General features: G+C 52.8%; 1 protein-coding gene across 4 annotated transcripts in view; it reads right to left on the bottom strand.

The window, feature by feature from the left end:
* Positions 1 to 8,595, bottom strand: part of IQSEC1 (IQ motif and Sec7 domain ArfGEF 1) — a 404,132-nt gene extending 395,537 nt beyond the window's left edge. Inside the window, exon 1 of one of the 4 annotated variants that reach the window (XM_058725835.1) lies at positions 8,317 to 8,595. In XM_058725835.1, the coding sequence (XP_058581818.1) occupies positions 8,317 to 8,588 (272 nt within the window). In that variant the 5' untranslated portion in view covers positions 8,589 to 8,595. The remainder of the gene's footprint in view (positions 1 to 8,316) is intronic. The other 3 variants (XM_058725840.1, XM_058725841.1, XM_058725843.1) reach the window with 3 other exon arrangements.
* Positions 8,596 to 26,754: the final 18,159 nt, after the last annotated feature.

The raw sequence follows: 26,754 nt of genomic DNA on the forward strand, positions 1-26,754 counted from the left end.
CTTCTCTCCCTTGTTGTCCCCTTGCTCACTCTATTCCAGATACACCTGTCTCTTCATTGCATCTTGGCCATGCCAGGCACCCTCCCCTCTGAGGGCAACCCCAAAAGGGAAATCCAGTCGTCCCCCTGGATCCACTCTCCCCTGTTGGAGAAAACGAAACCGAGGCTCAGAGAGGTTCATTTCACAGGCCCGGGGACAGGAAGAAGAGCTTGGTGCCCTGGCCAGGACCCTATCAGAGTCTTACCCCCAAGTTGACCACATGGACCACCGGCCCATTCACGTTCAGTTTCAGGCTGTCCAGAGACCCTTGCAACCTGTCCCCAAATAATCCACATTCATGCACTCGAGGATGTCTCTGCAAGGCTCCCTAGCAGGTGCCCCCTCCCCCGTACCTCTGGACACGGGCTGAGGACTTTCTGTGTGAGCACTGAGACCATTCGGGCAGGCAGTGGGGTCTCATGCAGCACCGCATCTAAGCCTGCGACATCAGACACTTCACAGGCAGGTTGCAAATGACCTGCCGCGAGCCTCCTCCGGATCTGCCAATCCAGGACACCTTCCTCAGAAGCCCGCTTCCCTGTGGTTGAGGTGAGGGGGGCCAGGCCCAGGTGCCTTGATTCCCCAGAAGGCCTGACACTCTTCATGCAAGGGCAGCCTCAGAGCAAGCAGGCCCTTCAAATCAACAAGGGGAGGGAGCAGAGCCAGAAGAGGGGCACATATGTCCACCCTCCCGTACGACCAAGCATCCCAGTGTGTCCTGATGAATGAACACATGGAGAGAGGCCCGAGGCTGCTTCACAAAGAGCTCTCCAGCAGGCTAGCAAATGCCTGCATGTTCCGAGTGGGGAAGTGAAGCCAACTCAAGGCGGAATGCCCGGCATGGGCTGGGTGGCGCCTGACAGCTTAGAGAGACCCTTCCCCCGCACATGTGCACCTGCTGTCCACGACCACCCCGCCAGCGGCAGGCCTCCATCAAAATTTTGCCAAAAAGGGATTTGGGCTCCCGGCGGCGAAATAAATTCTCCAAGGGGACCACAACAACGAGAGGCCAATTCTGACGCCCAGAGGGAAAAGCCATAGCCGTCCCCTGGGCGGGTGACCGTGCTGGAGTTAATTCTGGGTGGTCTGGGTGAACTGGCCATAGAGATCTGGAAACAGCTCCACACGTTTCACAAAACACTTACTCAGAGCAGCAAACGGCTTCGAAGGCACACAGTGTGGCTCCGTGAGCTGCATGAGCTCTGGCGGCAGACAGACCTGCGTGGGAACCCGGCCTCTGCCACTGGGTGATGGCGCACAACCTGCTTCAGAACTCCCTGAGCCTCAGTTTTCATATCTGCAAAATGGGATGTCAACAGCTCACGGCTGTCACAGGCTTGGTGCGTCAATGGAGACACAGAGGAACGGGCTCAGTTATTACCGCGGTTTGACTACAATCGGAGCATTCTAAGTTTAGGCGCAAAATAACCCAGGATTTCTGTCCTGCTGCTCTGTGAATCTCGCCTCCTCCCAGAAGGAAAGGCAAGCATTTCACACGCAGGGCTCAGACACGGCACGCACAGCTTGGCAGGGGGGAGCCGGTCTTGTTCACCAGCCCACCCCCACACCCGGCTGAAATCTAGGCCCTAAGCAGGTGCCCCGGGGCTGGTCCCTGCCTGTCTGGACCTCACCTGGCCCAGCTGTTCCCACTCACAGGCCTGGCGTGGCCATATAGCACCTCCCACCCTCCAAACCTGCCAGGTGCCTCTCGCCTCCCCTTTTACATGTGCTGTGTCCCTGGCTTGATATCCTCCTCCTCCTCCTCTTTCTAGCTCAAATGTCACCTCCTCCAGGAAGCCTCTGTTGATGCCCGAGGGCGGCCATCTGCTTCCGGCTCTAGGGCGCCACACCACTAGACCCCACTTCCTACCCGGCCCGATATCTCCGCAACCTTCTTTACAGGCTTATGTCCCTGTTCAAGGGTGTCCAAGTAGAGGCAGTGGGGGCGCTGCCCGGATCAAGGACAAGAATCGGGCTCAGGTGCCCGAGTGTTCGACAGTTCGTGAATGAAAGGACATGCAGACTGCAAAGCACGTGTGCACTGTTCAGCCTGTTCCTGGTATACAACAGGCGCTCCATAAATGTTCGTTCTCCATCAGCGTGGTTCCGAATACCCTCAAGAATGGACAGGCATGTAATACAGCGAAGAGTACAACAAACTACGATTGCGGAAGCTGAGAGGGTGTTCTGCCTTGTACGGTTCTTTCCATTTCTCTGCATATTTGAAAATTTTCGTAATAAAACGTTAGGGAAAACAACCCTCAAAAGCAATCTCAGTATGCTAGCTGTTCTTGCCCCTGGAGCTACCAGCTATCAGCTGACTCTGATCTTACCAAACAGAAGCAGCCCTCCCCCACTTTACATGGGAGAGGAGGGAGATACTCAGCCTCAGGAGGCCAAGGGCAACGCTTTGCCTTACTTGGAAAGCCCGCGCTGCTGGGAGGTGGCTGAGGCAGGACGGGGTTCCTGCACACTGGCTACTGGAGCAGGGCTTAACTGCTCAGGTGTTGGTCACTGGGCGGCCTAGAGGGTCCTGAGAGCAAGGCCAGGGCAGCTGGGGTTGGGGACACATTTGAAAAACTCAAGGCTGCAGCTCCTCACCTTTTAAAACAGAAGCACTCGGCGTTTACAATAACTGGTCTGGCATATCCTCCTGGAAATATAAACCCTACGGAGGCTCAGGATTCAGACTCCAAAGGCCACTCACTGATGTTGCCACTCAGCAAAGTCTGGTTCACAGCCGGGCCCGTGTCAGCCACGGCCTGGCCTGGGTCTGCACCGGGTGGGGAGTGGCAAGGTCGAGGCCCAAGTTACTTCCAGGCCACGAGTGCGACCCCGGACCGCCTCTCGGCCTCATCCGCCGCTTCTGTTCTGCTTCAATTAGGTCAGTGCACTTTCCCCACCCCAGTTCTTGCTGAACACCCAGCTTGTCTGTGTTTGTTTGTTTTGTTTTTTTTTTTCTGCTGCTCTGTGGCAATTATTCAGATGACACTTACCCTGACAAGCTCAGAATGGTGCCCTTCCCAAGTTAGGCAAAGCGTCGCTCTTTCTTACACAAACAGCGAGCAAAGAACAAAAACCACGATCAGCTGTCAAAACACTGTCACAGACAAAACAGCTGACTAGTAGCCACCCAGCTGACAAAAAATGCCGATGCCCCCAAGTTCCCGATGCTCACCCCCCCCCCCCCCCACGGCACAGCCCCGAGATCTCTACAGGCTCCGGGAGGCCTGAACCCAGAGAGCCGAGGGGGAAACAGACATGGGAACGAGAACACGCACGGTACTGCTCCCTGTTTTTTCCCAAGCCTAGCCAGATAAAGAAGCTTTTCACGATTTATCTTCCAGGCTGTAAAATCATAATTTGCTTAGCTTGTCAGACGGCTGGGGGAGAACTTCAGAGAAACGCTCTTCCTCATCTTTCTGCGGATTCTACCATCTGCTGGAAAACTCAGAGCGCCTAACCCCGCGCCCTCGGAGCTGAATGCATTTTGCCCAACCAGGACAAGCTTCTCTGAGCATGTTCTAGCTCGTGCTGGCCGGGGGACATCCTCCCCGGCACTGGGTACTCGGCTTTATCTTGGCCGGGAGAACAAGAACATTCTTTCACGAAGCCGTGAACACAGTATCTCCCTCGGCCACCTTCTCCGCCGCCCTCTCAGATCAGGAAAACCCTTGAGGCCTCTCTCAGCCCGTACGCAGTTCCCACTCTCTGCTAAGAGGGGGGAAAGGAGACAGGGACAGAAGGTTCTCGGGGCTTCAGACCCTGAAGCTCAGGTCTGGTACTTCCAGCTACCCTGAAGAACAGAACCGCATGCTTTCAGAGGCGTCTTGCCGGGACCCTCCCGAGTACAGCTTCTTGCGTCAGTGACTTCTTGCCTGCCACCCCCTCTCTCCGCTGGCCACCCTTAAGCTTCCCTCTGAACTGCTACACCACCATCACCACGAATGTCACCACAGACCCGGGGAGAGCGCTCGTTTGGTAAGTCAACAGAGACTGAATGCCACTGGAAGCCTCCCCCAGAGTGAGTCACCAACTCAGAGCTTCAGCAAAACGTCCTCTCGGAGTGATGTGACAGCTCTTGAGGGCCGGAGGGGACGGGAAAGCGAGGGAGGCCGCTTCACAGGGCCCTCTCTCCAACCTCTGCAGGCTGGTGTTTATGTCTGCCGGGAGACTCTGGAAGATCGGAGGCTGGGAGGGGTCACCACGCTCAACCCTTGCCCCACTCACTGCCACCTCGGGTGATGCTGAGGGCCCGGACTCGGTGATGGGATCCCACACGGCAGGACAAAAGCCACGTATGCTGGGCTTCCTCTGGCACTAGGAGTCACGCAGGATCCCGGCAGGGGGAGGGTCGCCTGATCATTCTGCAGCAGGGAGGGCTGTTGGGGGGTGGGTGAGAGCAGGGGGCTAGAGCCAGGCCACCTGAGCCCCAATCCCGGCTCCGTTACTAGGGGGTGGGAGAACCTGAGTAAGTCACATGACCTCTGAGCTTCAGTCTCCGCATCCATAAAATGGGAGCAGCAGCCGTTCCTGCCTCGTGGTAGCGCCGTGCCCATGCAGCGCACTGACACATGCACACGCCCGCAGCAGTGCGGGGCACATGGGAGGCCTTCAGTGCATGTAGCCATAATGCCCTCATCCCTGCTGACCAGAAATCTGGCTCCGTGTCAGTGGGGCCGGCTCAAGTTCAAGCTGACTTTGGAAAGGAAAACACAGCAGTTCTAATCAATCCTGCCTACCTTCATCCACTCAACAGGTATCTGTTGAGTGTCTATTATGTACCCCAATCTCTAGTGGGAGGGAACAGTCCTAGAAACATCATGAGAACGTAGCCCGCTAAACACTGGATATGAATTCTGATGTCAGAAAAACGTCAACTAAATAATCCAACGGAAACAAAGTTACCCTCTTTTTTTTCCTGTCATCTTCCCGTTGTCCCCAAACTTGAGAAACTCACGATGGTATCTTCCAGCAGAGGACTTCCGAGGAAGGGTTTCAAGTTTGGGGTTTGAGAGTATCTACCACGCTCGGGGGAGGTGGTACGAGATCACTGTTGTCCCAGGATGAGCCTTTTCAGTGGTCTCTCCCCTGCATCTATCTGTTCTCCCTTCTGGATACGCAGGTGCAGCCTGTCCACGTGGTGGCGGGGGCCAAAGGGCTCCTGACTCCAGCCAGAGCAGCTGGCGGCTGCTGAAGAAATGGGTAGCCAGGCGTGCCTTAGCCTGACACGCTCTGTGCACCCTTGCCTACAAGGACCCCTGTCTGCAGGCAGGAGGGCCTGGGAGCCGGCACGGGCAGTGCCCACTGGTGGGTGCACCAGCACTGGGAGAAGGTGGAGCCAAGTGCCCCAGCAGGAAGTCATCCTGACGCTGTGGTCTTGCACTGCCCGTCGCCTCGGGAAGCTCACGCGCAGGTGTTCCCTGCTCCATCCCAGGTGGCCAACCCCAAGTTGCCCTCGAGTTCTGGACAGCCGTTCTAGCTCCACACCCCCTGCACCGGGCCCCAGGGGGTCTCAGGCAGGTTGTCAGGAAGTTCACTCACCTCCTGCCAGGGCACCGTGGGCCTCAAAGAACGGAGAAACCGATGGACAAAGGAAGAATCTGAAATGCATTAGGCACCTACTGTATACCAGTTTCCTCCATGCCCATTATCCTCCCTTAACCCTCAGAAAAAGTATGGGAGGCAGCTGTGATCGTCCCTGCTTTGTGTGCATTAAAAACAAAAACAAAAAAAAAAACAAAAAACAAAAAAACCCTGAGGCTAAATGAGGAGGCATGACTTGTCCCATGGTCACTGGCTGAGAGCCGGCCATCGGTCCCAAGTCTGCACGTGTCCCCTTCTCCTCTTCCTCTGTTCTCTGCCCTTGCCTTTGTGTCTCCAAGCACATCACTAACAGTTCTGCACACAGTAGACACTTCATAAAAGTTGGCTGCTCTCAAGGGGGTTGGTTAAACATGCTCCTCAGGCATAGATCATTTTGCTACATAGATGGACAGTGGGTGGGCACGTCAAAACCAGGTGTGGAAAAGCAGCCCTCAGCTCACTCCCCCTACACGGTCCAGTGACCCAGAATCCCAAGGGTGCGAGAAGGCACGTATGATACCACGGCCCCCCAAGAGCCTCCTATGAAGGGAGGGAGGTGGCCTCCCAAAAGGCTGGGACATGCAGTGGATGCTAGAAATGGGCCGGCGTGCTCCATCTCGAGGGACCAAACTGTTCTGTTAATATGCTGGTGCCACACAGTCTCGTTTGTCACGGTGCGTTCTGGGGGCCAGCAGCATCCACAGCTTCTGGGAGCTTGTGTGCCTGCCCTGGGCCTACTGGTCAGAATCTGGATTTTAGCAGGATCCCCAGGCACTTGGTGTGCACATTCAAGTTGACTTAGAACTTGACTGGTTGCGGTTCCTCTGAAAGGGGATGCCATCACAGGCTCTGGCTGTATCTCAGTGGAGGGAAGCCAGTGTGACAGAGCTGGGGACTTGTGAAATAAACCCCACACCCACATCCCCAGCTCCCCCCTCCAAGGCCACCGCCCAGATGCAACGCTGGGGATTCCCCACAGCAAGCAGGACTCACAGTCTCCATCCTCCCTCTTGGTCACCAGAGGTGACTCTGAAGAGAAGAAAGGAATGCATTCCCCAGGACGGTGCTGGGAGGCATTTGCCAACAGTGTGTGTCACTGTTGCCTGTGAAAGTGGACCGTGCGTCCCTGCCCTTGTGTGTCGCCTCCCTGAGCTGCTGAGGACCTCACCTGGGCCATCCCCAGCTTTTCTTTCAGTCCCTGCATGAGGGCACGGGGCTCGGTCTCCTGCAATAGCACCAAGTAACCCACAGCCACTGTGGGAGGGACTGAGTGACCCCTGAGTGACACCAGAGAGCCAGGGGTGGGGCGCACGGAGGGAGCAGGGTCTCTCTGCTTTCTCTCGCTGACACCAGCTAGGAGCTATCCACACGCCTTGCAAAACCTTCCCAGGATAAAGAGAAAGCAGGAGTTTGCTAGTGGGCCTGCCACCCCAGAGCCATGAGGCTGACCCACGCCCTGACCTCACCCTCACAACCCTCCTTCTTCAGAGCCCACAAGAGCCCAGAAGCACTGCCCAGAACCCATGCAGGAAGCAGGGTGACAGGCAGGGGTCCTCTGTCCCACCACCACAGCCTGGCACAGCTGCTCCTGGTGGGGGAGATACCAGGTCTCAGATGGCTGTACCTGGACTCTGGGAATCAGGAGCCCCTCCCCCCCCACCCCCAGCAGGATTTGGGAGTCAGGGTCAACTCCTCCCCCATCATCCCTGCCTACCCCCAGCCTCCCAGGGAAACCTTTCCTGAAGCTACTGATCACCATCCTCCTTCCTCCCTCCGTCCCCCCCCCCCCCAACATAGTGTTTTTCTCCTCTGCCCCGGGTCCAAACCATGGAGTGTGGCCAGGTGGTCCCAAAGACAGAAGGACGGAGAGGGCAGACAGGCTCACAGCACCCCGGAATCCAACCCTGGAGTCACCTGAAGCCCCCGTGCCCCCTGTCTCTCCCCAGAAAGGCACCCGGACTTCTGCGGAGAGGAGCCCCGCACCCGACTTGGGCAACCCTGGAAAGCGAACGGGCTGCTGCACGCAAGCTGCGAGCTCACCCCGGGACGCCTGGGGCCAGCGCGGCCGGGCAATCCCGCCCCCATTCTGTCCCCCGCTTAATCCTTGGTCTGAAATAGCCAGGGGTAATCCCAGGGTGAGGCGGGCGGGTTATAACCCCCGGGCCGCGAAGGAGGAGACGGAGGCGTCCAGAGGGAAGAGGCTCGCTCATCTCCGGCTAGAGGGAGTATACGGTCCCTCCCGGAGGGACAGTGACCCGCGAGTGACCCAGGCCCGCTCGAGGGCGGGATCTGCGCCTCCCGCACCCCCTTCCCACTGGGTCTCGGGCTCTCCGGGTCAGGAGTTCTGGCCCCACTACCCAGAGCCCCAGTTCTGCGCGCGGACAGCAAGCACCCCGTAGCGAGGCCGATCCCGCCACCGAGCCTCGGGGGTCGCTGGAGCCCGAGTCCGGAGCCGTCCGTCCTCGGAGAGCGGGCCGGTGAAAGCGCCAGGCAGCGCCCCAGAACCTCTTTCCCAGGGAACCCGGTCCCCGCCCGAGCTCCAGCCCCGGGTCGGGGGTCCCCCGGCGCGCCCTCTGGACGGGCTTCTCCCCGCCTCCGCCCAACTCCCCGCCCAGCCCCGAGGGGAGCGGGCCCCCTCCCCAAGAAGTTCGCGCACCGTCGACACGCCCGCCGCCCCCGGTGCCTGCTTACTTGTCGCGGCGGCAGCCGAGCTCCGGGATGACGCCGAGTGGCTGCGGGCCGGCGCCGGGGCTGGGGTCCGGGCGGCGGGCGCACGCGGCCAGGTGTCGCCGGTGCCGCTCCAGCAGGCCGGCGTTCTCGCGGCTCAGCCGCGCCACTTGGCGCTCCAGCTCCTCGATGCGCCGCCGCCGGCGCGCCAGCAGCTCCTGCTGCGCCGCGACGATCCGGGTCAGCTCCTGCAGGTACTCGGCCGCCTTGCCGGGGGGTTCGGCGGCGCTGGCCATGGCCCCCGCCCGGCGGCCGGCAGCGCCTCAGGCCAGCGGGCGGCGGGGCGGCGGCGGCGGCGGCGGCGGGGCGGCCATGGCTGCGCGGTGGGGACGGCGGCGCGGCGCGGCGCGGCGCGGGGCTCGGCCCGGGGGGCGCGGCGGCGCGGGGCTGGCGCGGCCCCGCCTCGGCTCCCGCCTCCGCCGGCGCCCGCCCCCGGCGCTTCCGCGCCTCGCGCTCCCCGCGCCGCCGCGCTCCGCCGCCGCCCGCTGCCCCACGGACGCGCCGGGGCGGGCAGGGCGCGGAGCTGCGGCCGCCGCGGGCAAGCGAGGAGTTTTGCAAAGTGCCGGCTGCGACGCGAGGGGGAGAGGGAGCCGGAGCGGCCAGCGCGGGAGGAGGCGAGAGGGAGGGCGCCGCCTGCCGGGCCCCGCGCCCCGCGCCCCGCGCCCCGCGCCCCGCGCCCCGCGCCCCGCGCCCCGCGCCCCGCGCCCCGCGCCCCGCGCCCCGCGCCCCGCGCCCCGCGCCCCGCGGGAACCACTACCGCCTCATCACCCGCCCCCTCCCAGCCGCTCTGATGTATACATTTAATTTAAAAAGAAATTCGGCAAAATATATCTTCATATTGCCATCAGCAAACGATTTTCGGGGTGAGTAGAAAAATAGTTAATAAATTCAGAAGAACTTTGAATTTTTAAAAACATCGGTCTCCTAACCGCCGGGTTTGTTTGGTTGCAGACCTCTACAAGTTTCCTAGACCGTCGTCCATTCTGCGTTCTAACGGGTTGGTGGCCCTGATGCCTCCAAGATGTCAACGTGGACGAGCCACCAAGATTCAGGCATGGTCATTCCAAAGGCACCTCGAGTTCTGGGAGCCCATGGGACTGTAGGGCAAACACCCACCCAGACACTGGCATCGAGACCTTGGGCAACTTCTTTTGCCTCCCAGCTGCTGTTTCCTCAGCACTGTTTTCTAGTTCTTTACTTTTTGTAATCTTTATTATTTTCATACTCCAGATTTCCTTCGAGCTAAACCTATTTTTCGATCTTTTTGGCTTGAGGAGTTAGGTTCTTTCCATTGTTGTTTTGCAGCAAATGCCTTTAAGGCTATACATTTACCTCTGGGTGAAGCTTTAGCTACATCTCATAAGTCTCTAAAACTCTGTTATAATGTACATTTGATGGTATTTTTTTCTTTGTTAAGGGTCTCACTGCACTGGCTTTGCTGACTCTTGATATTCCATACCCATGTTTGTTGATATCTCTCTACCTCCAGGAGAGGATGGTCCCTGCATGGAGTTCCAAGGTCCTAAGCCCTCCGTGGGTACCCCCTGGCCACGGCCTATGGAGAGGGAGAGAATAGAAGGGCCCCATTTATTTGGGTCCTCAAATTCAAGAACTATTACATCAGGATAAGGTTATACCCACACCATGGTGAATGAAAACTCTCAACACTTAACTTTAAACTTGGCTCTTGTTACTAGACCAATAATAGTCCTCTAGAAATTAATACTCTTTTTAAACAGTCCTGCACTTGCAGTGGTCTAGAAATTAATATTATTTTTCTAAATCCTGTGATTATCCTCTGAAGAACACAATATTACACTCTACTTGTGTGTGTATGTGTAAAAAGTGTTTGTCACTTCAGTCTATACATTTACAATATACCAACGTCTTTGCAATCCTATTTTAATGTTTCTACATTTTAGAAATATGCCAAGAGCCTCCCAAAAAGGGAGGTGCCCCCAGCCTCTCCTGACTTTCTGGGTGGGGGGGGGATACCTGACCCCAGAGTCAGGCGTGGGGCCTCTGCCAGTATTGGGGAGGGAAGGAAATTCAATTCTAAATCCTGGTGCATGGCAGTGAGGATGGCGGTGAGGAGATGGAGTGGTGGACCCCTCTCCCAGCCCCAACCCAGAGGCTTCTCCTAGCGGTTCCAGGAGGAAGCTGACCTATCCTCTCCATTTCCACACTGACTCCCTGCTCTCCGAAACCTGCCCCCTCTCCACCCCACAGTGCCAGGCCCTCGTGGGTGCTGGAGACCCTGAGCAGATGAGGCTCCATCCGTGCCTCCCAGGCGCTGCCAGGCCAGGCCATCCTGCAACCATGGGGGCCTCAGGGGACCTGCACCTATACCCCGGGACTAGGCAGGACCCTTTCCTTCCGGACCTGCCACCCCCAGCCCCCCGAACCAAACAGAGATGTCCACGGAGCATAAAGAGAACACCCATGGGTGGCAGGAATGATGGCGAGTTTCGCGATGCATTTCTCTGCTCCTCCCAGCTGCTATCACTGAGCTCCTCGGCCTCAGGCAATGGGAGAGGTGAAGGGAGTGAGGCATGGCTGACTTGCCATCTGCCTTCGGTCTTACTCATTTTCCTTGACCTCCATTCTTGGCACTCTGGGGCGTTCCAGTCAGTGCCAAATCCCTGACACGGGTGGTTACAAGAGAGTCTGTCACGAGCAATGAGGCCATGTACACCAGCGCTCCCAGTTCACACGCAGGTTCACACCCACAACAAAGGCTGCCCCCTCCCCCAAAGGCCTCTTCCTCAGAGCGCATCACCTGGTCGCTCAGTTTGCTAATGTCACTGAGCAATGACTCGGGCCAGGCTCTCGGGACCCTGTGCGTGACAGACAAGCCCTGCTCTCCTGGAGCGCCCCTGTGAAGACAGACCCTGACGAGTAGGGTGGGCGGGTGTGTGCTCTGGGCAGTCAGGCAGGGCCCGCTCCCGTGTCACCATCTTAATGGTCTTAATTTTTGGACAAGAGGCCGAGCATTTTAATTTTGCGCTGAGCCCCCTGAATCATGAGGCCAGTCCTGGAGGAGTGCAGTGGCGTGCTGGGTGAGCATGGGACAATCAGAAGAAAGCACTGTCTGTGGCATTTGCTGATCTTTGTCATGTAAATGCTCCTACCACGGCCAATTCCACCAGACTGCAGTGAACGTGGAGCTAGGGGGAGGCATGCATGGCAGTGCAGACGAGGTACGAGGCATTGCAGAAGCTGTAACAAGTGCTTGGCCTGTTTGAGATTCAGCAGAAACCTAATGGTAATAATAAGGCGCCAGCAGAAGAGTTTCGCCTTTGGGTCAAAGGACTTGCGAGCTGAGAGCAAGGATTCCCACCACAGAAGTCTCCATGGACACCTCCACCCTGCTCCAAGCTAGAGAGTGTCCCGCACCCCCACATTCCTTAAATGGCTGGGGGGACTGAAATGCTTACGTACAAGGTCATGTAGGCTCGACCTTGGAAGATGGTCCAGCAAGACCTGCCTTACGATAAGGTCTGTTGCCACATGCTAGGGTATCCCTGGCTTGGATCCCCACTACTAGACCCCAGTGTTGTGAGAAAACTGACCTCTCTTCTGGGCAAGACACTTAGCTGTCCAGGTGTCTCTTATGATCTTCCCAGGTAAGAACACTGACTTTGTCTGTACACCATGACTTTTACCTGTTTATGATTTGTGGGGTTTACATGCTGTTCCATAATTCTAGTTAAGGTCTCCATGCTTTGTATACATATCGATTCTAAACTCTGAAAAGCCAATAATTGGCTTTTCCAATATTGTAATTATATAAATACAGGGCCAAATAGTTTACAATGAACTTCACAGAAAAAGATGTAGCTATGCATTTAAAAGAAAATACAGGTAACAAAAATTTGGAGGAGGAAACGGGAATAAGCCTATTATGATTATTTATTCATTTTCACTATTATTATCCACATTCAGCTTCTCAGTAAGGTCATCTATCTTTTTAAATATTACCATCAGTTGCAGCATATTCATTTTTCTTCTTAAAAACGTTCCTCTGAGAGCTCTCTGATTCACTGTTGTAATTTGGGCTGGCTGCTTCCTTGGCCTGCTACATGGCTATCATTGGAGAGTTCTTGGCATTACACTTCTGGATTGGGTCCATGGTTTCTTGGATCCTATGTATTCTCTTTCTTGGAATCATTTTTTTATTTTGCCAGGTACATCCTCTAACAATTCTCCCAGTGATAGCCTGTCAGAAGGTCTCTGAGTCTTTGGGTGTCTAAATGTATTTATTTTGCCCTCCCGCTTGACTGACAGTTTAGCTGGGTATAGATTTCGAGACTAAAAATCAATTTCCTCAGAACCTGGAAGGGTTTGCTCTGTTTTCCTCTATCATGTAGCATTACTAATGTTCATCTGCTTATTGTTCCCTTGAATAAGAGATTATCTTTGGGAGGTGGAGATGGTACTGACCCTAATCAGGACATGTGGAACTATGATGAGGGAAACTTTTGATCATCACAATGATTGTGAACACTCTGGTCTTAATGGGCAGGGGCCTGGGATACACTGTGCAAAGTAGTCCCACTCAACCCAAACTGTCCCACTCAAATTGTCAAAAAGAGAAACAAAGTCAGAGGACTCATGCTGCTGATTTCAAGACTTATTGTAAAGCAAGGGTCATCAAAACAAGTGGTACCGGCATCAAGACAGGCATAAAGATCAACAAAGATACTAATAAGGCACGTTGATGAGGGAAAGGATAGTTTTTTAACAAATGTGATTGGAAAATAGGATATTCACAAGCAAAAGAATGACCCTTTGACCCATGCCTCTATAGAGCATCTATGAAAATTAACTTGGAAAAGAAAGTAGACCTAAATGTGAGAGTTAAATGCATATAACTTCTGGAGGGCAGAAGGGAAAAATCTTAATGGCCTTCATTTTGGCAAAGATTTCTTAAGTCTATGGTGCCAAAAGCATGAACTTCAGAAGAAAATAAAATCAATAAATTGGACTTCATTGCAATAAAAAACTTATTTTGGGGGCCATCTGGGTGGCTCAGTTGGTTAAGCATCCGACTTCAGCTCAAGTCATGATCTCATGGTTCATGAGTTCAAGTCCCACATCAGGGTCTGTGCTGACAACTCAGAGCCTGGAGTCTGCTTCTGATTCTGTGTCTCCCTCTCTCTCTGCCTCTCTCTCTCTCTCTCTCTCTCTCTCTCTCTCTCTCTCTCTCTCATGAACAAACAGTAAAAAAAAAAAAAAATTAACTTATTTTTTTTTTTGAGAGCAAGAGAGGGCACAAGTGAGTGTGGGGCAGAGAGAAAGACAGAAGTGGGGCTTACCTGAAGCGGGGCTCAAGTTTATCCTGTGTGGGACTCAAACTCATGAACTGTGAGATCATGACTTGAGCTGAAGTCAGATGTTTAATGACAGCCACCCAGGTGCCCCAAAACCTTGTTTTTCCATACACACTGTTAAGAAGAAGAAGAAGCAAGCTAAGTATGGGAGAAAATATTTGGCAACATGTGTATTCAATGAAGGACTTGTATATAGAATATATGACGAGCTCTTAAAATGTAATAATAACAAGACAAAGAACCCAATATAAAATGCATCATAAGATTTAAACAGACATTTTACCAAAGAAGACAAACAAGTGGCAAATAAGCCCATAAAAAGATGCCCAAGGGGCACCTGGGTGGCTCAAGTGGTTAAGCATCTGACTTCAGCTCAGGTCATGATCTCACAGTTCATGAGTTCGAGCCCCGTGTAGGGCTCTGTGCTGACAGCTCAGAGCCTGGAGCCTGCTTCAGATTCTGTGTCTCCCTCTCTCTCTGCCTGGAGAGAGATAATTCTCTCTCCGATCTCTACCCCGATCATTCTCTCTCTCTCTCTCTCTCCCTCTCTTCCTTCCTCCCTCTCTCCCTCTCCCTCTCCCTCTCTCTCCTTCTCCCCCCCCTCAAAAATAAACCTTAAAAAAAAAGATACTCAACATCATTAGTCATTAGAGAAATGCAAATCAACACCACGGTGACTTATAAATGACACCCAAACCATAAGCAACCAAAGGAAAAGCAGATCAGTTGAATATCACCGAAATCAAAAACGTTTGTGCTTCAAAGGACACCAGTCAAGAAACTGGAATTGACAACCTACAGAACAGGGAAAAAGAGTTTTTGCTGATCATATATTTGATGAGAGACTTGTATCTAGAATATCTAAGGAGCTTTTATAGCTCAATAACTAAAAAGGCGGGATAACCCCGATGTAAAATGGGTAAAGGATCTGAATAGACATTTCTCCCCAAGCAGATATAATAAGCACATGAAAAGATGCTCACCTTCAGTAGCCCTCAGGAAAACGCAAATCGAAACCACTAAGATATCCCTTCACACCTCGTGGGTGTGGCTAAAATTAATTTAGCCCGTAGGTTGGCTAACATTAATAATACAAAAAATAATAAGTGTTGGCAAGGATGTAGAGAAATTGAACACTCAGACACTGCTGGTGGGAATGTAATATGGTATGGCTGCTTTGGAAAATAATCTGGCAGTTCCTCAAACATTTAAGCCGTATGACCCCGAAATTCCACTCCTAGGTATACAGCCGGGAGAACTGAAAACATACATTCACACAAAATCTTGTACATAAATCCAAAGGTCCGTCAATTGAACAATGGATACATAACAATGGTATATCCATACCATGAGTATTATTTGGTAATAAAATGGAATAGAATACTGACATGTGCTCTAATATGGATAAATCTTCCAAACGTTATGCTAAGTGGAAGGAGTCATGCACAAAAGACTATGTATTGTATGATTCCGTTTATGCACAATTCCCAGAACAGGTAAATCCACAGAAACAGAAAGCAGATCTGTGGTCACTTAAGGGCTGGGCTGGGGGTAGTGGGTAGGTGAAGAATTCTTTATGGGGTAAAGAAACTGTCCTGAAATGGACTGTGATGGTGTTTGTAAAACTACCTGACTGTACTGAAATTTGTTGAGTTGTATGTATACTTTTAAAGGGTGAACTGTGTGGTATGTTAATTGAACCTCGATGAAGCTGCTAAAAAGAAAAAAAAATGATTATTTACTAGAATGGCTTTAGTTAAGAAGACTGACCATTCTTCCAGAGTCCCCATGCGGTGCAGGGTGGTGGGGTGGGGAGCCAGGGGTGGGTAACCAGTTTCTCCAGGCTCAGCATGAATCCCTCCCAGAACTCCTGCCCAGTTGGGGACATCGATGTGACCATGGGGGAGACCCAGCCTGCCTGACCCCAGTGCACATCTGCAACCTCCCGCCAGAGGCCTGGCCCAGAGAAGCCGCAGATCATTGTGTTCCTGTTGAAGAAATAGCATCGCTGGCCTGTCACCTGGACACATTCTGTTGGCCAAAGTCCTGAGTCCAGCCAGGTTCAAAGGAAGCCCCTGGATGGGAGACGCCGTGCACCGCCAAGGGTGTGGAGACAGGAAGGGGGCAGCATCAGGCCGTTGGTGTAATCGTGGCTTACGTGGCACCTGGTGCGCAACAGGGGCTCCGTAAGTGAGGCTCACATTTCATTTCAAGAGCACATCCATTGCTTCCTGCAGCTTGAAGCCAGGACTGTGGTGGGATGAGGGAAGGGGCTTTTTCTCAGGACACCCAAGCAGCCAGGGCCCCTTGATGGCATCGTAAACCGGCCCCTCCTCGGCAGGACAAATCTCTGTTGTAGCTGCCGCCTTCCATATGCCATCACATGCCCTCCATTGATGTCGGTGACGATGATGTTAGGTGCTACTGCGGCCGTCTGCCTACCTGGGGGGACACTGTGTCATGGGGCTCCCTTCCCATCTTCCCACTCCCGGCAAGCGTGAGGAGCTAGCGGACCTGCTGAAACACGCAGTGTCTGCTTGGTAAGTTGAGTCTCACTGTAGAAGGCCATGGGAAGAGCGCAGAGGGCTCTGGAGGTGGAGGCAAGATGAGTGGAGCCTGAGGAGAGCTGAAGTCCCCGCATGCCAGGACAGCAACTGCCTGCTAAGCTCCGCCTCCAGCCACCTTCCCTTCACCCCGAGCTGGGGCCGTGCCAACAAGCCCAGCATGGATTCCTGGGTACGGATGATGAGGTTGAAACCCATGACAAGAGTCACTTGCCCAACGCCACCCAGCAGGTTAGAGGCAGAGGGTTTTGTCCTTGAACTCCAGGCTCTATATACATGGTTTCCCCCCACCCTGCACAATTTCCAGTGGTTTATTATTTCACAAGACCTCACCTTGAAGTGAAGCCTTCTTTCATACTCTATCATAGAGGGGACAGAGAAAAGGGGTCAAGGTACAGCTACCAGTGCCCCCCCCATTACTGGACACCCACATTCCCTCCTCTCCACTCTACCATTCTGCATTTCCTCACATTAGACACGTCACATGCTCTAATGCCTTTGCTTTTTTGCACATGCTGTTCCTTCTCCCAGATACTCCTTTCCCTTTCCCGTACTCCCCAGACTGGCAAATTCCTACCCATCCTACAAGACCCAATCCAAGTGACACCTCCCTCCAGAAGCCCTCTCAGACTTCTTCCCTGGCCCACTTGAAGGCTCCTTTTGGTTCTTCGTGATATTTATTTATTTTTTTTTTTAATTTTTTTTTTCAACGTTTTTAATTTATTTTTGGGACAGAGAGAGACAGAGCATGAACGGGGGAGGGGGAGAGAGAGAGGGAGACACAGAATCGGAAACAGGCTCCAGGCTCCGAGCCATCAGCCCAGAGCCTGACGCGGGGCTCGAACTCACGGACCGCGAGATCGTGACCTGGCTGAAGTCGGGCGCTTAACCGACTGCGCCACCCAGGCGCCCCAATTCTTCGTGATATTTAAAAGATGGTCTTTACCAGTTTGATGGGGCTGTAGAGAAACAAGCACTAACTCTTAGTCACTGCTGGAGTGACAATTGGCACAAGCTCCTCGAGGGACAACTGGAGAATCGAACTGTCCTCCAGATGTCAAATGCACGCACCCTTTGACCCGAAAGCTCCAGTATTAGAAGCCTAGCCCATGATAAACTCACTCGCGTGCTCAAAGGAATCATGGAGAGTCTGCTCTGAGGACCTTCTGCGGCCTTAGAGGACATTGGGTGGCTCCCTATGGATTGACGAGAGTGACCTCAGGACAGAGGGAGTGACAAAAGTTGGGCACAGGAACGGTAGACACGGATGTTTCTACCAGTGTGACGATAGGAAGGGATATGCAGATTGAGTGCTTGAATATGTATAGACTATTTCCAGAAGGATACACTCCAGATAGTGCTGAAAGTGATGCCTCTGAATTCTTCTACTTCCTCATGTATATTTTACCATTTTACAAAGTGTTGAGAGCCTAGCAGCAGGAAGAAGACTGACCCTACAGACTTTCGTAGAGGTCGGATATCGTTTTCCATTCGCACATGTATTGCCTTTTCAAAACACAGCCATAATAATTAACTGACAGAAAACAAAAAATCTCAGGGCATTACATTCTCTACGCACATCTGTCTGTCCTTTCCACCACATTCTGCAGGCTGGAACCATGTATGATGAATCCCTGTACCTCCACTCCCACATCCTGCCACAAAGAAGGGCTCAGGAGATATGTGATGAATAAAGAACGAATCAATGAACAAACTAATGAACGAATGCATGAGGGAGGGAATAAGTGACCGAGAAGCCTGCAATGTTACAAGGTCCCTGAGCTCCCAGTTCAGACCTGAATCAGCACAGGGATCCTTCCCAGAGCTCTGCTGGGCTCCCTGGTTCCCTGAACCCTCGCTGGCAGGAATTAGGGGCCAGACGATCAGGGAGGAAGCTCCATCCTCCCCCTGCACATCCTCATCCCTACCCCTGGCATTTCTGTCTTCACTCTCTGCTTTGCCTGACCCTTTATTAAGTACAGACAAGTAGGAGAAAGTACAGACAGGCAGACAAACAAAAAGTGGTGGATCAGGACTCAGAAATTCCGTTTGGCCACCAACTTGCTATTTAACCCAGGGTAACTCTCTTCTCTCAACTGTCTCTTTAAACTTTACGTTCCTCATCTGTAAATGGGCAGACTAAGCCCCCTTTCCAGGCTGCTCTGACGGCAAAATGGGGTCACGTATGGAAACGCTTAGAAAGAACCTGGCACATGGTAGATGTTGTAACATTGTCCCCTGCTCCACACTCTGATCTCCGCACTCCACACTCTGATTTGTCAGTGTCACCACGATGGAGTTGGAATAGAGACACCACTAAACAGTAAGCATGATTAGGAAACTAAGTACGTATGTTAAAAATATCAAAGTAGCCATTAGAAAAATAGAGAGAGAAGGCATGATTTTCAAAGCAGTAGGGGGGAGAAATGGAACAAAACCAGTTTGATCGGTTTACAAATGAAACAATGAAATTATAATTAAAAACATAAACTAAGGTGGCCAAATGAGTCCAAACAGATCAACAAGTGCAGTAAACATTAATGTTTTCAACTCCCTTATTAAAAGGCTGAGACTCTCAGGACTGTCCCGATGCCCAGCTGCCTGTATTTACAAGAGGAAAGGCATCGCAAGACCCCCTCCAGGTTGGAGCTCCCGCCTCCTGCCCCCCCCCCCACCTCACCTGTGCAGATGTTCCAGACCTCCAATCCTCAAACTTGGCCATTTGGCCCTGCCCAGTGGGGGGCTGGGGAGCACTTTGTGGTCAGCCCAGATGAGGGCCCACTGGTGGATGCAGTCACCTTGTCAGTCATCATTTTTCTGCAAATCAGAAGGATGCTTATCCCTCAGCTGTCCCGCCTTTCACAAACAGGTAACTGCTTTCAGGGCCCCTGGGAGCAGCTGCCCACAAGTAGGATTGAAGACCCTCCCGAGGTCTGACACCCCCAGTGCCAAGCTCCTGGAGTGTGTGAGCACAGAGCATAGTATCAGGACTCAGGCCTGTTCTAAGTGCCCCTGGTCCACTGTCTGCTGGGCCTAAATGGAAGCCTTTGATCTTCCCTTCAGAAAAAGGAATCTTCAGAATTACATTGTTAGCACTGACACCTGTCTAGGCAAACAATCCCTTTATGACAAATGAAGAGGCCCAGAGAGGGGGTGTGGCTTGTCCGAGGACACACAGCCCACCCTCAACGTAACCCCAAATTTGGTCATTAATGCTGCCTTTGTGAATTTTGCCATCACCAGATACTCCTAAATGCATTCTTGATTTTTTTCTTTGATTTACTTTTCTTAACAAAATACTTTTAATTTAAAAGTTTTGTTACCAAAACATATTTAGTCTGCAATAAAGCTTTGTTGGGGCACGTGGGTGGCTCAGTTGGTTAAGTGTCCAACTTTGGCTGAGGCTGTGGTCTCACGGGCTGTGAGTTCGAGCCCCGCGTCGGGCTCTGTGCTGACAGCTCAGACCCTGGAGCCTGCTTCGGAGTCTGTGTCTCCCTCTCTCTCTGCCCTTCCCCCACTCGTGCTCTCTCTCAAAAATAAATAAACATTAAGAAACTTTTTGAAATAAAGCTTTGTAGCACTTGCCATAATTAGAAGTTTATCTATATAATAAAACAGGATGGAAAAAATGTTAGTATCTGGATAGAAAGTGTTGTCATTCTACACTGTGAGTTGATGGCTGTTCTTTCTAGATTAACAAGGGCTAGAGAGGTGTTAAAGGCCCAGTAGCACATAGCTGAGCCCTTCCCTTCATATAATCAGAGGGACTGAAGAAGAGAGACCTTTCTCTCCCTATGACCCTATGCTGTTTGGTGTGCTTTTGTCCACATCTCAAACGACCTTGGGGACTTGGTCTCAGGTGTATGAGGGCCCCGCAGGGCTGGTCCAAACCCCACCCCAAGTCTCCGTCTTTCATCTGTAAAATGGACATAAGAATATCTACTTATGAGAGCTGGTGGAGGCCATACAATCGAATGAGGAAATAGGGGCACACAAGTGGCTCAGTCAGTTGAGCATCTGACTCTTGACTTCGGCCCAGGTCATGATCTCATGGTTCATGGGATCGAGCCCCACGTCGGGCTCTGCGCTGACAGTGAGAGGCCTGCTTGGGATTCTCTCTCTCTGCCCTTCCCCGACTTGTGCTCTCATGTGCTCTCTCTCTTTCTCTCTCAAAATAAATAAACAACAAAGAGAGAGGGGGGAGGGGAGAAGGAAGGAAGGAAGGAAGGAAGGAAGGAAGGAAGGAAGGAAGGAAGGAAGGAAGGAAGGAAGGAAGGAACACGTGAGTTGCCCAGCACAGTGTCGCCCTGGGAGGGACTTAGAGTTGCCATTGCTGCAATAAATCTGAGGGGGAACAGCTTTAACAACACCCACCATGGGAGGCATGCGTATCTCTCCCCTTTTACAGACAGGAAGCCTGAGGCCCTGAGACAAGGCCTTCTCCCCTAGGCGTCTTCAGCCAGGAGCCTCTCAGGGGCCCATGAATATGTTTGAGAAGGGGAGTGGGGAAGGGAGGAAAGAAACACACTGACAAACACGTCAAAATGAATGAATGTTTAATTAAATGTCCAGAGAACGTAACATTAGTCAACTAGTCAATGGCGTTTCAACTCAGCTCTGATACAGTTATATATAAATTCTATTTAATGAGGCATGTGGGTGCCTTTTAATACGTTTGACGTGATGTGGTGTGGATGGGCCAAACAGGACCTGGCAGAAGCCTTAAGATAGGCCTGCCCACACAAAGGAAGAGGTTTGTCAAGGAGTCCACTTGCATTCATTCATTCACCCATTCATTCATTCGCCCAGCAAGCCGAGAGTCTGCGAACTCAGCAGAGCCCACATGACAGTCCCTGATTCTGCTGGGTGGTCGCTCAGAGTCACTGCCTCCCTCCAGTGCTCATCTCTTAGTATCTCATCCTGAACTCGATTCCTCCCTCCATCTCCCCCCAGTGCAGGGTCCCTCCTGTACACATGGGGAAACGGAGGCTCGGAGAGAGCAAGGCAGGCATGAGGTCACGGAGGCTCACCCCGTCAGTGGCAGAGCAGGGATTAGCACCCACGCCTCCCCGCTGTGCCTCTCCTGCAAGCAGGCAGGCCTACATCCCCCAGGGACCCTCTCCTGGATCCTCATGAATATGTACGCGGCTGACCCCATCCAGCCTCCCCTCCTTCCAGAAGTTGCGAGGAAGCCCATTACAGATTCATGTGGCACCGCCTGCATTTCTAATTAAGAGAACACGGTTGTTCTAATTTTAACACCAGTCCCGTACTACCTCTGACCCTCCCTGTCACTTCTACAAGGGATGTTTTCGCCTCCAGAGACCACGTGCGGCCCTAGCTCTCTTGTCTGGTACTTGGGATGAATCATCTTCTGGAGGGCTCTTGGTAACGTGGGCGACTCGAATCCCTTGTTCTGGGGTCCCCAACGGATGTGTCCTCCATTAAGTGAAGAACGCCCACCCAGTTAGCACCTGGACCAGGCTGGGGGCTGGAGGCCACGGTCCCTGTTAACCATGACCCTAAGAATAAAACCCAGCCGCCTCCCCAGGCCCGCCAAGCCTCTGCTGCTGACTTCTCTCTTCCAACTCTCCCTCCTGCCCCTCCCCCCCAGCCTAGGATTGCCAGAGGAAATACAGGGCGCCCAGCTACATTGGAATCTCCCAAGAAGACCAAATGATTTTTTAGTATAAGGATGCCCTGTGCCACATTTGGGGACATACTTATACTAAAAGCTCTTTTGCTGTTTATCTGAAATTCTCATTTCAGAAATGTAACTGGGGGCTCTATGTTTGTATTTGCTAAATCTGGCAGCCCTATTCCAGCCACACTGTCCCCGTGCTATTCCACGATCACACCCGCTAGCATTCCCACCTCAGGGCCTTTGCACGTGCTGTTCCTTCAGTCTGGAACACTCTTCCTGCCCCATCTTTGCAGATTCCTCAACTCAAACGTCACTGCTGCAGAAATCCTCCCTGACCACCAGACTGGAGCACTATCCCACCGTCACTGCCATCGTCCTCTCTTCCGCGATCCGGTCTTACGCCTCTTAGAGCGTTCAGCGTGATCTCTGAGGTGATCTTACGTGTCTGTGTTTTTCTGTCTCTCCCCCCACAGCGTCAGCTCCACGGGAGAAGTGAGTCTGCCCAGCAGGGGGCCGGGCACGTGCCTGCATCTTGGATGTTGTTCAATATGTACAAGTTACCCCCCCCTTGCAAGGAGCTTTCGTTTTGTCTACACTGTAGCACCGGAAACCTGAGCAGGGGGGTGACCGATATGTCCTTGGCCTCCAGCTGGCCCTTTGTAGGCCAGCAATTCCGCCCAGTACTTTCCATCGGTTGACTCATTTAACCTCAAATCAGCCCAGGTGACGGAGGCACCACTACTGCTTCTATTTCCCAGGGGAGGCAACGGAGACACAGAGAGATTCAGCCGCTTGCTCATAGTCACAGAGCTCAGGAGAAGTGGAGTCAGAATCTAAAGCCGGGCCTCCTGATTCCAGAGCCTGCACATGGAAAACAGCGGCCCGGCCCAGCCCCTCGCTTCATTCTCTTACGTGTTTACAGCAGACTCCCAGAAGCCCCGCCCCCCGCCGCCCAACCTCAACACCCTCCCGACCTCAGCCAGACACTTCTCTTCCCCCACCATCGCCCACCCAGCGCCCACGCAATCCCGTCTTGTCCCTGTCAACTTAGCAACTGCCGCCCCTCTTCTTGGGGACCCTTCTTTCTCTTGTTTACCAGAAAACATTTTACTATTTCATCGAGATGTCTGACAAGCGTCCCCTCTTCCAGGCAGCCCTCCCTGACCATCCCCTCCCTCCCAGCACTAGGCTGGGGCCTCCTCCGGGGCTTCCTCAGGACTTCTCCCCCTCTGGCCCTGGTCCAAGCCTGGGCTCTCTCCGTGCTAGACCATGAGCTCTGGAAGGGCACAAGTGGGCTGGAGGCCTCCCAGGGCCCCAGCACCCAGTGCAGACCGGGCTGAGAGGGTAATAGAAGTTCAGGACTGTGAGCACTACCCCTCCCATCAGCAGGGAACCTCAGTTGCTTCTGTCCCTTCTGTCCTCAGCAGGACTTTGGTTCCCATCTCGGGCTGTCCCCGGCCACCTGGAGCTGACTCCCCCGGTCGAACTGGAACAGGGACAGCCACTGAGCCATGGCAGCTGTTTCATGGAGGCGTTTCCAGAAATTACATCCAGGTTGGGACTTTGGCTCAACAACTCTCAACACCCACCCAGAGGAAAGCCCATGCCCATATTTAGAAAGGTATCCTAGGGAGGGGCACCTGGGTGGCTCAGTTGGTTAAGCATCTGCCTTCGGCTCAGGTCATGATCTCACTGTTTGTTGAGTTCGAGCCCCACGTCGGGTTCTCTGCTGTCAGTGTGGAGCCCGCTTTAGATCCTCTGCCTCCCTCTCTCTGCCCCTCTCCTGCTTGCATGCCCTCGCTCTGAAAGACAAACATTAAAACATTTTTTTTTAAAGAAAGTTATCCTAGGGAAATAATCAGACAAGTGCACAGAGACGAATGAGGATGCACATTTCAGGGACCAGCAAAACAGTGGAAACATTTATAACAAGAAAATGGTATAGGGGCAGCCGGGTGGCTCAGTCAGTTAAGTGTCCGACTTCTGCTCAGGTCGTGATCTCGCGGTCCGTGGGTTCAAGCCCACACCGGGCTCTGTGCTGACAGCTCGGAGCCTGGAGCCTGCTTCAGATTCTGTGTCTCCCTCACTCTCTGCCCCTCCCCCACTCACTCCCTCAAAAATGAACATTAAGGAATTTTTTTTTAGAATGATAAATAAAACATCGGAGACCAGCTGCTGCCCACTCCCCAGGGACTGGTTTTCTGACTTGTGCTGCATCTATGCCAGGCCACTGGCTCTGCCTGCATCAGCTGTTTCTCTTGTGCCGTTTTTGTCCTGTTCTCCGTCAGCCACAATAGCCACATCCCCTCCAGCTAGAGCCTTTGCTCACGCTGTTCCCCCTGCCCGGATCACTCTTCCCTCCCTTCCTTGCCTGGGTCACTACCACTCACTCCTCAAATCCCAACCCAGTCCTCACTTCCTTGTGGGGGCCCTCCCTGCCCAGATCACATCCCGCAATAACGTGGGCCTCCCAGGAACCCGCCATACGCGCCGTGGTCCCTGGATTGGTGTGATTCTTGGTTTATCTTTTCCCCGATTGGACTGTAAGCTCCACAAAGGTAGGAACTGATCTGTTTCACTTCCCCATCTAGCGCAGCGCCTGGCACACAGTGGGTGCTCAATATTTGTTGAAAGGATGTTTACATTAATGAATCACTAATGGATACAGACCCACACTTGCCGACGTGGCAAGATGCCTGTGATATATTTACATGCATGAAGAACATAGGTTACAAAATCTCTACTGCTTGCTGATGCTTTTGCAAGAAACACAATTTTTCTGTAGGCATTTATATAAAAGAAAAAAATCTTGGAAGGAAGAACAGGAAATCGAAATGCAATCAGCAGAGGGGCTGTGAGGGGATGTTTCTTTTCTTCTTGCTTATCTATAGTTTCTGCTTCAACTAGCTCAGATTACTCGGTAATTAGAAAAGTGCATACGAGTCCCCGGGGGGTCTCGTTGAAGCACAGGTTCTGATCCAGCAGGTCTGGGGCGGGGCTCCAGGTGACGCCCATGCTCTCAATCTAAGGGCTAGTCTCTCTCTCTCTCTCTCTCTCTCTCTCTCAGATGTCCGGAATCAGGCAAGGAGAGCCAGGGGCTTCAGCCCCTCACAGTGGTCATTATTGGGTAAATGGGGCCGGGGTTTGGCGGGGAGCTGGCCTGCTGGCCTGTCCAGCCCAGCTCAGCTATCCCTCTGCCGTCTAACCTCTCTGCTGTGGAGGACAGGGCAGCCCCTTGAGGACAGCAAATGTGCTGCCTGAGGACCTGGCTCAGAAGGCAGCCTGGGGCCTGGGCACTGGGGCTACTCCTTCACTGGACCCTCAGCACTGCAGAGCTGGGAGCAACCTGATCAGAACTGAGGGGGACACTGAGGCCTGGACAGAGGAGGGGACTAGACAGAAAGGACCAGAAGTAGAAGCCTGGGGAAGAGAAAGGGGCACAGGCGAGACAGTGTTTTCCCCAGATACAGCCCATCCACTCCCTTGATTCACCAGTCATCCCGCCAGCTACCACCGAAGCGATTCAACCCTCACATTCACCTCTAGGATACCCTTATTAGCCCAAACATATCAGGCTCCTGCTCAGGCACCATCCATGGCTCCCCATTGCCTGTGGGAGAGGTTTTACAACTTTTTGTTGACTCTCACAGAATTTTCACAGAACCCCATCCCCCCAACCTTTCTAAGTTAGCATCTATGACTTCTCATGTTTAAAGATATACTTTCATTAATAGGAAATAGAACGTATGAAACATTTCATAGGATGAAATGTGATGAGGATCTACCATAGTTAGAATACTTTATGATATGACTTGAGAAAATAGATTTTAATCAAATTAAATACCTTCCTCAGGATCTGAAATTAGGCAAAATATTTATTGGATGGGTTTTATCCATTTTGTAACTCAAAATGGATAAAATGCAGGAAACCTCAAAAAGAGTCTGGGGAAATTGGAAAGAATCATTTTTGCTGACTTCTCTTTGGCTGCCCTGAATTCAGAACATGTTCACCCAGGCCACATGTACCCAGGAGTGGATATTACAAGACTGGAAGAGACAGGGAGCCTGCAGTTTGAACATAGTGATCTCAGTCATCCCAAACCAGCACCATCATCCCCGAGTCTGGGGGCCAGGAGCTTTTTATACCCAGCACAACATACCACAGCTGCATTCCAAACAGGTGAGGATTCAAACCCAGGCCACTACGTGTTCCTCCCTACTGCTCAATGCTGTCCCTACCTGAGTTTCTGACCTTGGGCTCAAACTGGCTCCTATGCTGAGATGTCCATTGTCCCAGCCCAGATTCTGACTTACCTCTTCCTGGGACCCTCCTCTGACCTACCAACCTGGAACAGTCCCTTCCCTGAGGTTCCAGCACTTTCCATACCATAGAAGGTGCATATCTGTCTCCCTCCCTGTCCCTCCCTAAAGAAGCCCCATCTGACTCACACTCTGTTCCTCTCCCCCTCATCCCCGCTGGCTCCTTGGGAAGCTGCCAACACATAACTTGAGCTAATAAATGTTTAGAGAATAAATACATGGGCAAGCAGGGCATTGATAAAGGGTGCCAACGTCCCTTGGAGGTGATAACAGCAACTCAACCTTCCTGGCTTAGGGAACAAAATTAGTGACTTGGCAACCAACATGAATCTGCCTCCAACCTGGGTGTCTAAGAAACAGCCCTTGATAATTGTCCTTTGATTTAGATCATGAGCTCCCATCTGCCCTCTCCCTGCGCACTGCCCCCCCCACCTCCACGAATAGGAAATGTCATTTCAGTGGTTCCTGAAAACAGCAAAATGATTACATTTACATACATTTGCAACACCCTGCCCCCCCCCCCCCCATGCAGTCCCTTTGC

Source organism: Neofelis nebulosa, chromosome 4, assembly GCF_028018385.1.
Source record: "Neofelis nebulosa isolate mNeoNeb1 chromosome 4, mNeoNeb1.pri, whole genome shotgun sequence".
Taxonomy (NCBI): domain Eukaryota; kingdom Metazoa; phylum Chordata; class Mammalia; order Carnivora; family Felidae; genus Neofelis; species Neofelis nebulosa.